The sequence below is a fragment of the Lathyrus oleraceus genome, chromosome 7, assembly GCF_024323335.1.
Source record: "Lathyrus oleraceus cultivar Zhongwan6 chromosome 7, CAAS_Psat_ZW6_1.0, whole genome shotgun sequence".
NCBI lineage: Eukaryota > Viridiplantae > Streptophyta > Magnoliopsida > Fabales > Fabaceae > Lathyrus > Lathyrus oleraceus.
In genome coordinates, this window is record NC_066585.1 from 329,289,730 (window position 1) to 329,301,545 (window position 11,816).

Below are 11,816 nucleotides of genomic sequence, written 5' to 3' on the forward strand. Positions count from 1 at the left end.
GACGCTATCCAAGATGAAATGGATTCAATCACGTTAAATCACACTTTGGAATTTGTTGAAATACCAAAGGGATAAAGGCCCATTGGATGCAAATGGGTGTTTAAAAAGAAGTATCATAGTGATGGTACATTAAACACATATAAGGAAATATTAGTGGTAAAGGGATTTAGACAAAAAAAGGGTGTTGATTACTTTGATACATATGCACCGGTAGCAAAAACAACAACAATTAGAATTTTGTTCGTCTTAGCCTCTTTGAATGACCTTATAGTTAATCAAATGGATGTTAAAACAACATTCTTAAATGGATATCCCGATAAGGAAATCTACATGGAACAACCATAAGGCTACGTGTTTCCTGGAAATGAACAAAAAGTGTGTAAACTTATCAAATCCCTATATGGACAAAAACAAGCACCAAAACAATGTCATTAAAAATTTGATTTTGTCATACTTTCAAATAGATTTACTCCTAACTCGTGTGACAATTGTTTATACACAAAGGTACGAAAAATATTGTAATATTTCTTTGTTTATACGTTGATGACATGTTGATAATTAGCAGCAACATGGATGGACTTTTAGATACAAAAAAGTTTCTAACTTCCACATTCAAGATGAAAGATCTTGTATTAGTTGACACAATTTTAGGGATCAAAGTAAGGAGAAATAGTGGGGGTTACGAACTTAGTCAAACACATTATATTAAAAAAATGCTTGATAAGTTTAAACACCTAAATTTTAAGGAAGTAACCACTCCTTTTGATCATGCTGTCAAACTTCAAAAGAGCAATGGAAGAGCAGTGGCTCAATTGGAGTATGCAAGTGCAATAGGGTGTCTTATGTACTTAATGTAATATACCAGACCATACATATCATTTACAGTTAGTAAAATGGGTATATTCACTAGTAATCCAAATAAAGAACATTGGAAGGCAATCACAAGGATTTTTTGCTATCTACAAAAGACCAAAAAACTTGGCCTTCACTATGGCAGGTTTTCCTCCATATTAGAAGGATATACCAATACAGGTTAGATATCCAATATTGGAGATCATAAATCCACAACTAGGTGGATATTTACACTAGCTCACTACGCCAAAAACTGGAATAGACAGCGCCCCTTAGAGGGCGCTTTATTACAAAAGCGCACTCTAAAGTGAAGAGAAAAATAAGGAGCGAACAACTTGAATAGACAGCGCACTTTAGAGGGCGCTTTTGTAACAAAGCGCCCTCTAAAGTGAAGCGAAAAAATAATGAGGAAATGAAGGGACACCAATAGAGGACGCTTTATTGAAAGCGCCCTCTAAGGGTAACCTTAGAGGGCGCTTCTAAAAAAGCGCTCTCTATGTCCATGTACATTTCCAGTTTATAAGGCGCTTTTGGAAAGCCTTAGAGAGCGCTTTTAGAAGCGCCCTCTTAGGCCCCCTTTAGAGGGCGCTTTTGTAACTAAGCGCCCTCTAAAGTGAAGCCAAAAAAAAAATGGAGGGACAACAATAGAGGGCGCTTTTGTGAAAGCGCCCTCTAAGGTTACCCTTAGAGGGCGCTTTTGAAAAAGCGCTCTCTAAGTCCATGTACATTTCCAGTTTAGAAGGCGCTTTTGGAAAGCCTTAGAGAGCGCTTTCAGAAGCGCCCTCTTAGGCCCCCTTTAGAGGGCGCTTTTTTTAAAAAGCGCCCTCTAAGGTCCCCTTTAGTAAACATTAAAATTATAACATATACTGCATGTCTCTTTATTTTCCCTCTCTATAAGCAACGTAACTGGGTTTTCTCTCTACTACTGCGTCCACCGTCTACTGCGATTACTCTCGTCCTCCGTTCGTTCTCCCTCCCTCACCATCGTCGTCGCCGTCGCCTTTTTCTGCTGCTGCGTTCACGTTCACGTCCACCGTCACTGTTCACTTTCTTCTCCATCGTTACCGTCACCTTGAAGGTATTTCTCTTCTCCATCTTTACCGTTCACTTTCTTCATGTGTTTGATTAGGGCATTTTCTAAACTTAGTTTTACATTTTGTGCATTATGTTGATTAATGTTGTTTAGGGAAAACTGAGTTTTTTATTTCTGATTGAAAACTGATATCATTTGAAGTGTGTTTGAGCTTGTGCTTGGAAGTTTGATGATTATGGATGCAAGTTTGTTCATGTTCCAAACACCATAAATTTGCATTGGTCTTTTGCATGCAGTAGGTGTGTGTGAGTTTGCATTAGTCTTTTGCATGCAGTAGGTCTTTTGCATGAGAAATGGAAGGTATATGAATGTGTTGACGTATTGAATCATTGTCTTACTTGGGTCTTATTGAATCATTTCTATATTACAGATAAAATGGCTAACCAAGACGATACCCATGCCGCGAATGAATCACGTAATAATGTTGAAAAAGAAATCAAACGAGGATTGACTGTTATGAAGTCAATCATTCGTGCAAGACACAAGGGTGTAAAATTTGAAGTGCATTGGAGTGCTGAAGACCAACTAATTGAGCCTAACGGTTCAATGTTGGCAAGTTACATTGGTTTCCTTGTTCGACAACATATTCCGATTACATGTGATAATTGGAGAAGTCCGGACTTGAAGGTTGGCAAGGAAAAAATATGGTCGGAGATACAGGTACTTACCATATATTGTTATATGTTTTTTTTGTTGACTATTTGTTAACCATATATTGTTATAATATGACTTTATAATAACACACTCCATTTGTATGGTTTTTAGAGATCCTTTCACATCGATGAAAGCCGGCAAAAATATTGTATTCAATTGGCCGGAAAAAGACTCCGAGGATTTCGATCCTTTTTGTGCAACAAATTTCTCAAGGATGAGGAAGGAAAATTTGTTGAAGGAGAACGGCCAATGAAGTATGCCGAGATTATTTCAGCCGATGAATGGGATAACTTTGTCGCCAAACGAAGAAATGAAAAATTCCATGTAATGTCTATTAATTATGGTATTATACAATTGTTAAGTTACTTGGTTCTAATATGCCTTAAACTTTTTTATCCAGGAAATAAGCGACATAAATAGGAAAAGGGCATCAAAACCCGCGTATCCGTACAAAAAAGGGCGTACGGGTTATGCACGGTTACAACAAAGAATTGTGAGTATATTCAAATGCTATGAGCTTATACATTGTCACAATATGTTATAATTGATGATCTTATAATCTAATTCAATGTGTAGCTAGCCGAGGAGAAAAGTGACGCAACATCTCTTCCGGACCACGTATTATGGAAGGCTGCTCGGGTTGGGAAGGATGGGGCTGTCGTTGAAGCGGTCCAAAATGTTTATGACGAATGTGTAAGTATATGTAACATTATTTCTTTAATTATATCGAAAATTTTGTTAGACATATAATTCATTTTTAATCTCCTCTAATAATATTTCAGGAGACTTTATCCCAAACCGTACCTTCAACCGAGGTCCAGGATTGCAGGAGCGTACTTAGTCGAGTACTAAATGTTCCTGAGTATTCCGGTCGTGTGAGGGGTAAGGGTTTTGGTGTGACTCCGTCGTCATTTTATAAAAAAAACAAAAACAAAAATCCTACCAACAAAGAGGTGATGGAGACCTTGGCGGAGTTAAGGGCACAAGTACTCCAACTGCAAAACGAGAATGCAAGGTATAGAGAGGAAAGGTGCGCTTCCGAGGCAAAAGATACTAGTGACCGAGCTAGTATCAATCATCAACCGAAATTTCCCGAGGTAATTATATATGTTATTATGAAATTAAAATAGCACTTTTTTACTTGACACATATACAAGTTAACAATAACATTTATTATTGGTTTAGGGCATTTCACCTTGTCAGCTGTATCTATCGTCACCAACTTATCGCATGGTTGGCAAGGGAAAAGTGCACAATACTTCGGGTGAATTACTTCACCATAATCCCCTCCCGGTGGGATTTATGAAAGTTTCGGTTGACCTCGTATTAGATACGGACGCCCGTCTACCATTACCCGACGTTGTTTCAGAGACAACGTTGATGCGAGATGCAGTCGGATTCTTTGTTGGTTGGCCGTCAGATCTAATTTTCCCTGATGCCGAGGTATATATGTTCTAAATGATTATGAATATTTAGTATTCACATTTCAATTCAGCTACAATTATGATATTTAATCAACCCTTATTACATGGTAATGTTAGACTCCTACAAGACCCACCCCTAAAGCTGGTAAAGGGATTTCAAGACGCATCGAGTCGGTTGCATCTCAAAAAGAGGTATAAATATATATACCCATTGAATTATATACACAACGGTTCTTTTGCATCACAAAAAGTAATGATTTATTTTATATGAATTTTTAGGTTCCCGGTCGAAAGTTGAAAAGCGATGGTAAGGATATTCCAACGAAGGATATTCCAACGACGGCCGGGACAAAATCTCAAATTATGATGCGTCTTGAGAAAATGGTGGAAGAGTCCGATATTATGGACGGGTCCATTCGTAGTGTAGATTTTGATGAAGGTGTTTTCGGATTTGCTCATTCCGAAATAATTGCAAAGGAGGACATGCAACAACTTTTTGAGCACGACGAATTGGGCATCGCTATCATTCATACATACATATGGTACTCCGATCAATCTATAATTTACTTAGTTGAACAATTTATTTACACATTTCAATGAGTAGTCTAATATTTATTATGTTTCTATTTAAGGTATATGTATGACAAATTGATGCGGGGAACTGAATTGTGTAACCGTTTCAATTTTATTGCTGCTTCCCGTGTCAACGCAACGTTAATATCGAAAAATCCAACATCCGTAAAGAATGATCTAGTCGATAGATTCATGGCGGCCGGCGATAATACTACACGCAGTTTGTTTTTTTTTACCGTTTAATTCTGGCAACGGGTTAGATTTTCTTTCTAATAATTTCATTCTAATCTATGTATATCTTTTACGTAGAAAATTTTCATTCATCTAAATTTTTGTTTTATTTTACAGTGGCCACTGGGTGTTGGTTGCTATGGATCTTTCGAGACTAATAGTGTATTATCTCGATTCGTTATCGGGTGATTGGAGTAAATATTCGGGTTTGAAGAAGACGGTTGACACGTAAGTGAAATTCCCCTAAATATTCGTGTGTATTTCTATATTTAATTATGTCTGTCAGATTGATCTCAATATACGTTTTTATTTTGTTAGGGCAATACTAAAATTTAGATCGAAAAGGAATTACCGCATTAGGAAGGACATTACCTGGGTCAGAGTTCAGGTATATATTAAGTATCTTATTTTTGCTTATAATAGTGTTTGTTTTTTTGCTTATAATAGTGTTTGTAAGAAATTAACTATATATATTTGTTTGTTTTTCTGTGTAGTGTCCTCAGCAAAATAATTCGGTCGATTGCGGATTTTTTGTATTGAGATTTATGAGAGATATCATTGCATTGAATCGTATAGACATCCCAAAAATGGTATGGAATAATAACTTAGGGTTTATTTTAATATTATCGGATAACTAATCTAATTTGTTACTAAATCATGAATATGTTTTATTCTCTTAATTGTAGTACTTTGAGGAATACAAATCTTACTCAAGAGCTCATTTGGATGAAATGAAGGATGAATTGTGTCAATTCATTGTTGATCAAAGAATCATATAGCTAGGTTGTATATTGGTACATATATGTATGGAATGTTGTTGTTGTATGTTGTTGTTGTATATATGTTGTATATTGTTGTTGTACTTTTACTAAATCATGAATATGTTGTTGTATATTGTTGATCAAAGAATCATATATTAATGTTGTATATATGGAGGATTAATGTTGTATATAAATGGATTCATGTTGTATATATCAATGGATTAATGGTGTATAACATTGGATTAAAGGATGAAATCAATATGAATTTTACACTTTTGCAGCATGCGAACAGGTTACCAATTAAATATCCACTGTTTTTCAAACAAATTTTTTTAAAATAACTAACACTTTAGAGGGCGCTTTCTGTAGGAAGCGCCCTCTAAACACTTTACATTGAGAACTTTAGAGGGCGCTTTGTCCAGAAAGCGCCCTCTAAATACTTTACATTGACAACTTTAGAGGGCGCTTTCTGCAGAAAGCGCCCTCTAAAGTGTTAGTTATTTTAAAAAAATAAGCGCCCTCTGAACACTTTACATTGACAACTTTAGAGGGCGCTTTCTCCAGAAAGCGCCCTCTAAACACTTTACATTGACAACTTTAGAGGGCGCTTTTCCCAGAAAGCGCCCTCTAAGGTGTCCCTTTATGGACCACTCCAGAGGGCGCTTTTTTCATAAAGCGCACTATAATGTGGCCCTTTAGACAGCGCTTTCTCCAGGAAAACAAAGCGCTGTCTTTACCTATGCCAGCGCCAGATTAGAGGGCGCTTAAAAGCGCTGTTATAGGCCAAAATAAGCGCCCTCTTTTCCCTTATTTGGCGTAGTGGCTGGAGGAACAATTTCTTGGAAAAGCAAGAAACAAACTACATTACTCTTTCAACCATGGAATCAGAATTCGTGGCTCTTTCTTTCGTCGATCAAGAAGCGGAATGGTTAAGGGACCTTCTGTTAGAAGTTCCATAGGAAAAAGACAATGTTTCAAAGATGTTGATACACTTCGATAGCCAAACCACTTTATCTAGAGCATTCAGCGAAGTGTATAATGGAAAAGTCTAGACACATAGGACTTAGACATTCCTTTATGAGAAAATTGGCTAAAGATGGAATCATTTCATTCACATATATACGAACGAGTTATAATTTGGCTGATCCATTTTCTAAGCCACTAGGCAGAGACTTAGTAAAAACAACCTCGAGAGGTATGGGGTTGAAACTCCTTAAGTAAGAGTTTCGACAACGGCAACAACTCAATCTTACGTTAACAGAACATTAACCTCAAGATTCAATGGGTAACAACAAGTCGTTGGCTTGGGTGTTTGTGGAACATTTTATTATACTGTTGACTTTTAAATGAGGATTGAATTTTTATTTAAACTCTTAATGAAGTTCAATACCGAGGTTATGTGTCTCATGGAAAAGGATACAATATGAACTTCACCTATGTGAATTTCGAGATGGTGTTGTCTCAAAGTGAGAGTTGGAGTTTCTCTCACGAAAAACTCATGAAACAAGAAAGCATATGGTCATAAATAAGTGTTAGGAGAGAAATGTAGGCGAAGAACCCTTAAAGAATATGTGTAAGGTAACACTGGTTTATTCATATGGATTAATGGTTTAAAAGCATTGATACCTAACATTCTGAGTAGACTTTGCGTTGTCTTTACAAAGGTTAAATTTTAAATAGAAAGATACCTAACTATACTAACATTCATTGTTTCCTTTTCTGGAATTAGTCTTGTCATTATTGGAACAAGTGGGGGATTGTTATAAATTCATGAACATTAAATGTCCATGTATGTATGTTCCAAAATGATAAGAAAAGTGGAATGGAGTAAATGCTACTAAATGCAAGGGAAATAGTCTCACATTGGATGCTTTACTCACATTCAAAGCCTTTATAAAGACTTAATAACATTAACTTAACAAAAGGACAAAAGAGGATAAAGTGGCACATGGACAAATGTGGTAGTCCCAAATATTATGCAACTTGTCTCATCCATACACCTCTTGCCGGTGTCACCACTGGCTCCGGGACCGGGTCCGAGGGCGTTGGCGTAGAGGTACTAGTGACGGCTTGTAGGTGACACTTGAGCATTTAGGCACGCCACATAGGAGCAATCGGGCTACTCGCAGCGTTATGAGGCAGCGTCGGTCGATCTTTGACCGACCTCATTATTGCTCTCATTTTGGTCGATGCACGTGTTTGAATTTTTGAATTTGAAGAGAAGCAATGCTTCGTGAAATGTTGGTGCAGGAATGAAGATAGGAAATGATTGGAAACAATGCAACTTTTAGTTAAAAGGTGTTGTTTCATCAAGGGTCACAACCTTATGAAACAACACATGCATGACCTATAAATACATCGCTATGAATTCATAATATCATCATAACAAAACCGAATATCCTCTTGCACAAATTCCAAACACTCATCGCTACAAATCAAGTTTTCGTTGGTCTTATGCAAATTCGATATAAAGTTGAATTATCTTGAGCATTCCTGCTTCCAACTCTAAAACATAAAGAGAGTGCTTGGAATATTTAAAAAAAAAAAGACTTCATTCACAATTCAGTTTTGGATCCATTCAACTTTACCGATATTTCTAACAGGCTCAAATAAAAGACTATCTTTTTTTTAAATGAATGTTCTAGCTAACAATTTCAGACAAATTAAAAAGTTATATAAATGAAAGAGAAATAATATTTTATTTTCACTAAAATTTTCTTATCATGCACCAGTGTATCTATTTTTATCATAAAAGAATATTAAATTGAACGTAATTCAATGCAAGTAGTATAGATTAAAATGTATAATTGAAAAAAAAAATATTAATGCTGTATTATACTCTACTTAGATAATTTCATATAAATTGAGAAAATGCAGTTAATTGTATATAAAAAAATATAAATTATTTTAAAAAATATTATTCATTAATAGCATAATTTATTGATGTAATAAAGCAACCTAATTTATGATAAACATATTTTTCAAGAAGTTCACTTAAATGAGTGTTTGAAGACGGAAATGTGAGTGAAATCGATTTTTGCCAAAAAGCATAATTTCTTGGAAGCAACGGAACAACAAATATACCAATTACCTAACAAGGACACAAAACAGGATCACATAAAAATGGCAATGTCGTATTGCTATTGGTTTCTTTTACTTCATAATTTTGAAGATAAAAGTCTCAAATGAGAATCTTGCAGTACAAGTTTCTTCATTGATGTCAAAGTAATTTTTCCTTTTTTTAATATTACAATTCTTAAAACATTTTTAATTAATTTCCATTCCTTATAGCCAAGGTGTCTATAAATATAGTTACTGTCTTTTTCTTTGTGGAAACAGCTCCAAACACAACTTGATCAAACATCTTGCAAATTAAAATGGCAAAGCTTGCTTCAATTGTTTTGATTTTCAGTTTAATAATAGCACTTGTTTTGCTATCTTCATGCCCAGCAATGTCTCAAGAAGTTGGTAATGTTTTACTTATTTTTATTAAACAATTTTTCTTAAACTTTTTTTATATTTAATTCATTTTTAACTTATGCTACTTGCAGACGATGAGAGTGAGTTTAATTATGATGAAGAGAGTGATAAAGGACCACAAAATTGGGGGAATATTAAACCAGAATGGTTCATGTGCAAAAATGGAACAAAGCAATCACCAATAGATATATTGAATCAAAAGGTCCAAATTGTATCCAATTTAGGAACACTTCAAATCAACTACAAGCCCTCTAATGCAACTCTTAAAAATAGAGGTCATGATATCATGGTAATTAATCAAAATCATCTTATTATAAATAAATTATCTAAAGTAACCTTTTCAATAATAATCTTGTGAATCAATTTTGATATGAATAGCTGGAATTGATTTCAAACTCAAGCTACCTACAAATTAATGGAACCCAGTATATTCTTAGACAACTCCATTGGCATTCTCCTTCGGAACACACCATAAATGGCAAAAGGTAAAAAAAAAAATCGTCAAAATAATTTAATAGTTAAAATTTCATCTTTAAAAAAATAATAAATAGATTGTCGCAGATCTTAAATTGCACTCGTGCAATATGATATTTAATAAATAATTGTGTTGCAGATTTGATTTAGAGTTACATTTGGTACACCAAACTCCATCAGGAAAAATAGCAGTGATTGGGATATTATACAAGATTGCAATACCAGATCTTTTCTTGTCATTGGTAAATTAATTAAATACTAGAGTCTGTATAATTTACATTTTGTTGTAGTGATAATTAACTAAATATTCTTTTTTATATAGTTGAAAAAGGACTTGAAAGCAATTTCTGAAAGTAGTGGGGCAGAAAGGGAAATAGGTATAGTTGTGCCTAATCTTATTACATTTGGCAGAAGGCAGTATTATAGATATATTGGTTCGTTGACTACTCCACCATGCTCTCCAAATATTACTTGGACAATTATTACAAAGGTTAATAATTAATTTAATTTGTTAAATGATTATTTTAATTTAACTATATTTATTAGCTTTCAAATTAATTATATTAACTTTATTGAAATGATTAGGTGAAATCTGTTTCGAAGGAGCAAATTGAATTGCTTCGAGTTGCTGTTCACGATGTAAGTTATATATATATATATATATATATATATATATATATATATATATATATATATATATATATATATATATATATATATATATATATATATATATATATTTTTTTTTTTTAATGTTAATTAACCTTCGGTTATTCATGGTTATTATGTACTATATATATTTAGTGAATTAGGATATAAATTTATTTGGCAGGAATCAAACTCTAATGCAAGACCATTGCAACCAGTAAATGAGCGACTAGTGCAGCTGAATAAATATGGACTCAGAGTATGAAGAGGAAGGAATCGACAAAGACTATTTGGCGACTTGATTTGATAATAAACGTACTTGTAGTATTCATCATCGTGTTTAGATTTTTCTAGTTACGATGTCTCAGTTTTAATTGTCTTGTAGTAATAAGCATGAGCTTTCACTGTAGAATTCAGGACAAATTTATTATGGCATGTGCTATATGTAAGAATAACTTGTCATCTCTTGAGTCACTATTATAAATAAATTAAGAATAACATGTGAAATGAAATAACATGTATAATCTTTTCTTCTTTCTGGAATGTACATTTTCCGTTATGGGTAATAATAGAGAAAGATAATGCTTCCCTTCTTAACATATATAAAAAGTTATAGGGTATATACCTGAGCGAAAGTTACATAGTATATATCTATTATCTAGACCCTTTCTTCTGTAAATCACATTAAAGTTGTTTTCACTTATCAATCTTAAGTATTTAAACATGTTCCTTTTGTTTGTAGCTTTGAGAAATTAAGCTACATTTATCGCTCTTTGAAGTTATGGGAGAGACAAGATGATGAACAGAGGAGAAACACTTCATTTAGTCTTCCATTGTTTTCTCTATAAATAAATTTAGTATTTATATATGTTTAAAAACCGCAACACATCGAGTACTTGTGGGATGGTGAGATGTGACAATGATTTGGGCCTAATGGCCATTAATTTTATTTTAAATTTGATATTAAATTATTTCAAAATATATTTATAAAAATATTAATTAAATTAATTAATTTATTCTACAAAAGATATTCAATAATAAATTATTCTAGTCAATCTTACCAACTCATTAAAAATATTTTTTTTGTCCTAATCATCGATGCTACATATGCAAAATTAGATGATGGTCAATTAAATTCCAAGTGATATAAAATTCAGGGATCAAAAAGTTGATTTTTAAAATGGACCGACTAAAAATTACAAACTATTAAAATAAAAGGACCAAAAATGTATTTAAGTCTAAATTTAAAAATAAATTTTTGTTTGTAATAGTCTGATGGGTGCAAATATGAGTGGTTAAGTCCTACATCGACTATGAATATGTGAAATATTAAATTTATAAGAGAGAATATTCATATATCTAATATCTTAATATTTTTGGTGGATATATTGTGTCTTCCTCTCTTGTGGTCATGAAGTATTGGTTTCGTTGATGCTTTTGACTCTCCTAGTCTTTCTGACAAGTAATATCAGAGTTATGGTCTGGCTTGGTGAGAGCAAAACTTGAATCTTGTTATAGGATATGACGACTCACATTTGTGGTATCTTCATCTCTTGTGATTCTGGAGCATTAAGCGTTCGTTGGTGTTCCCGCGTCCCTCGGTCTCCCAAGCAAGTGGTTTTAGAG

General features: G+C 33.8%; 1 protein-coding gene and 1 long non-coding RNA gene across 2 annotated transcripts; both read left to right on the forward strand.

Moving 5' to 3' along the window:
* The first annotated feature begins 3,790 nt into the window (after positions 1-3,790).
* LOC127103259 (uncharacterized) lies at positions 3,791-4,780 on the forward strand. Its single transcript, XR_007794760.1, has 3 exons — positions 3,791-4,215; positions 4,303-4,565; positions 4,656-4,780. It is a non-coding gene; the product is annotated as an uncharacterized LOC127103259 (long non-coding RNA).
* A 4,006-nt stretch (positions 4,781-8,786) lies between these two features.
* Positions 8,787-10,724, forward strand: LOC127103260 (alpha carbonic anhydrase 7). Its single transcript, XM_051040522.1, has 7 exons — positions 8,787-9,056; positions 9,140-9,357; positions 9,447-9,553; positions 9,682-9,784; positions 9,865-10,032; positions 10,128-10,181; positions 10,375-10,724. Exons 1-7 carry the CDS (start codon positions 8,966-8,968, stop codon positions 10,453-10,455), a joined length of 822 nt encoding a protein of 273 aa, XP_050896479.1. The 5' UTR covers positions 8,787-8,965; the 3' UTR covers positions 10,456-10,724.
* Positions 10,725-11,816: the final 1,092 nt, after the last annotated feature.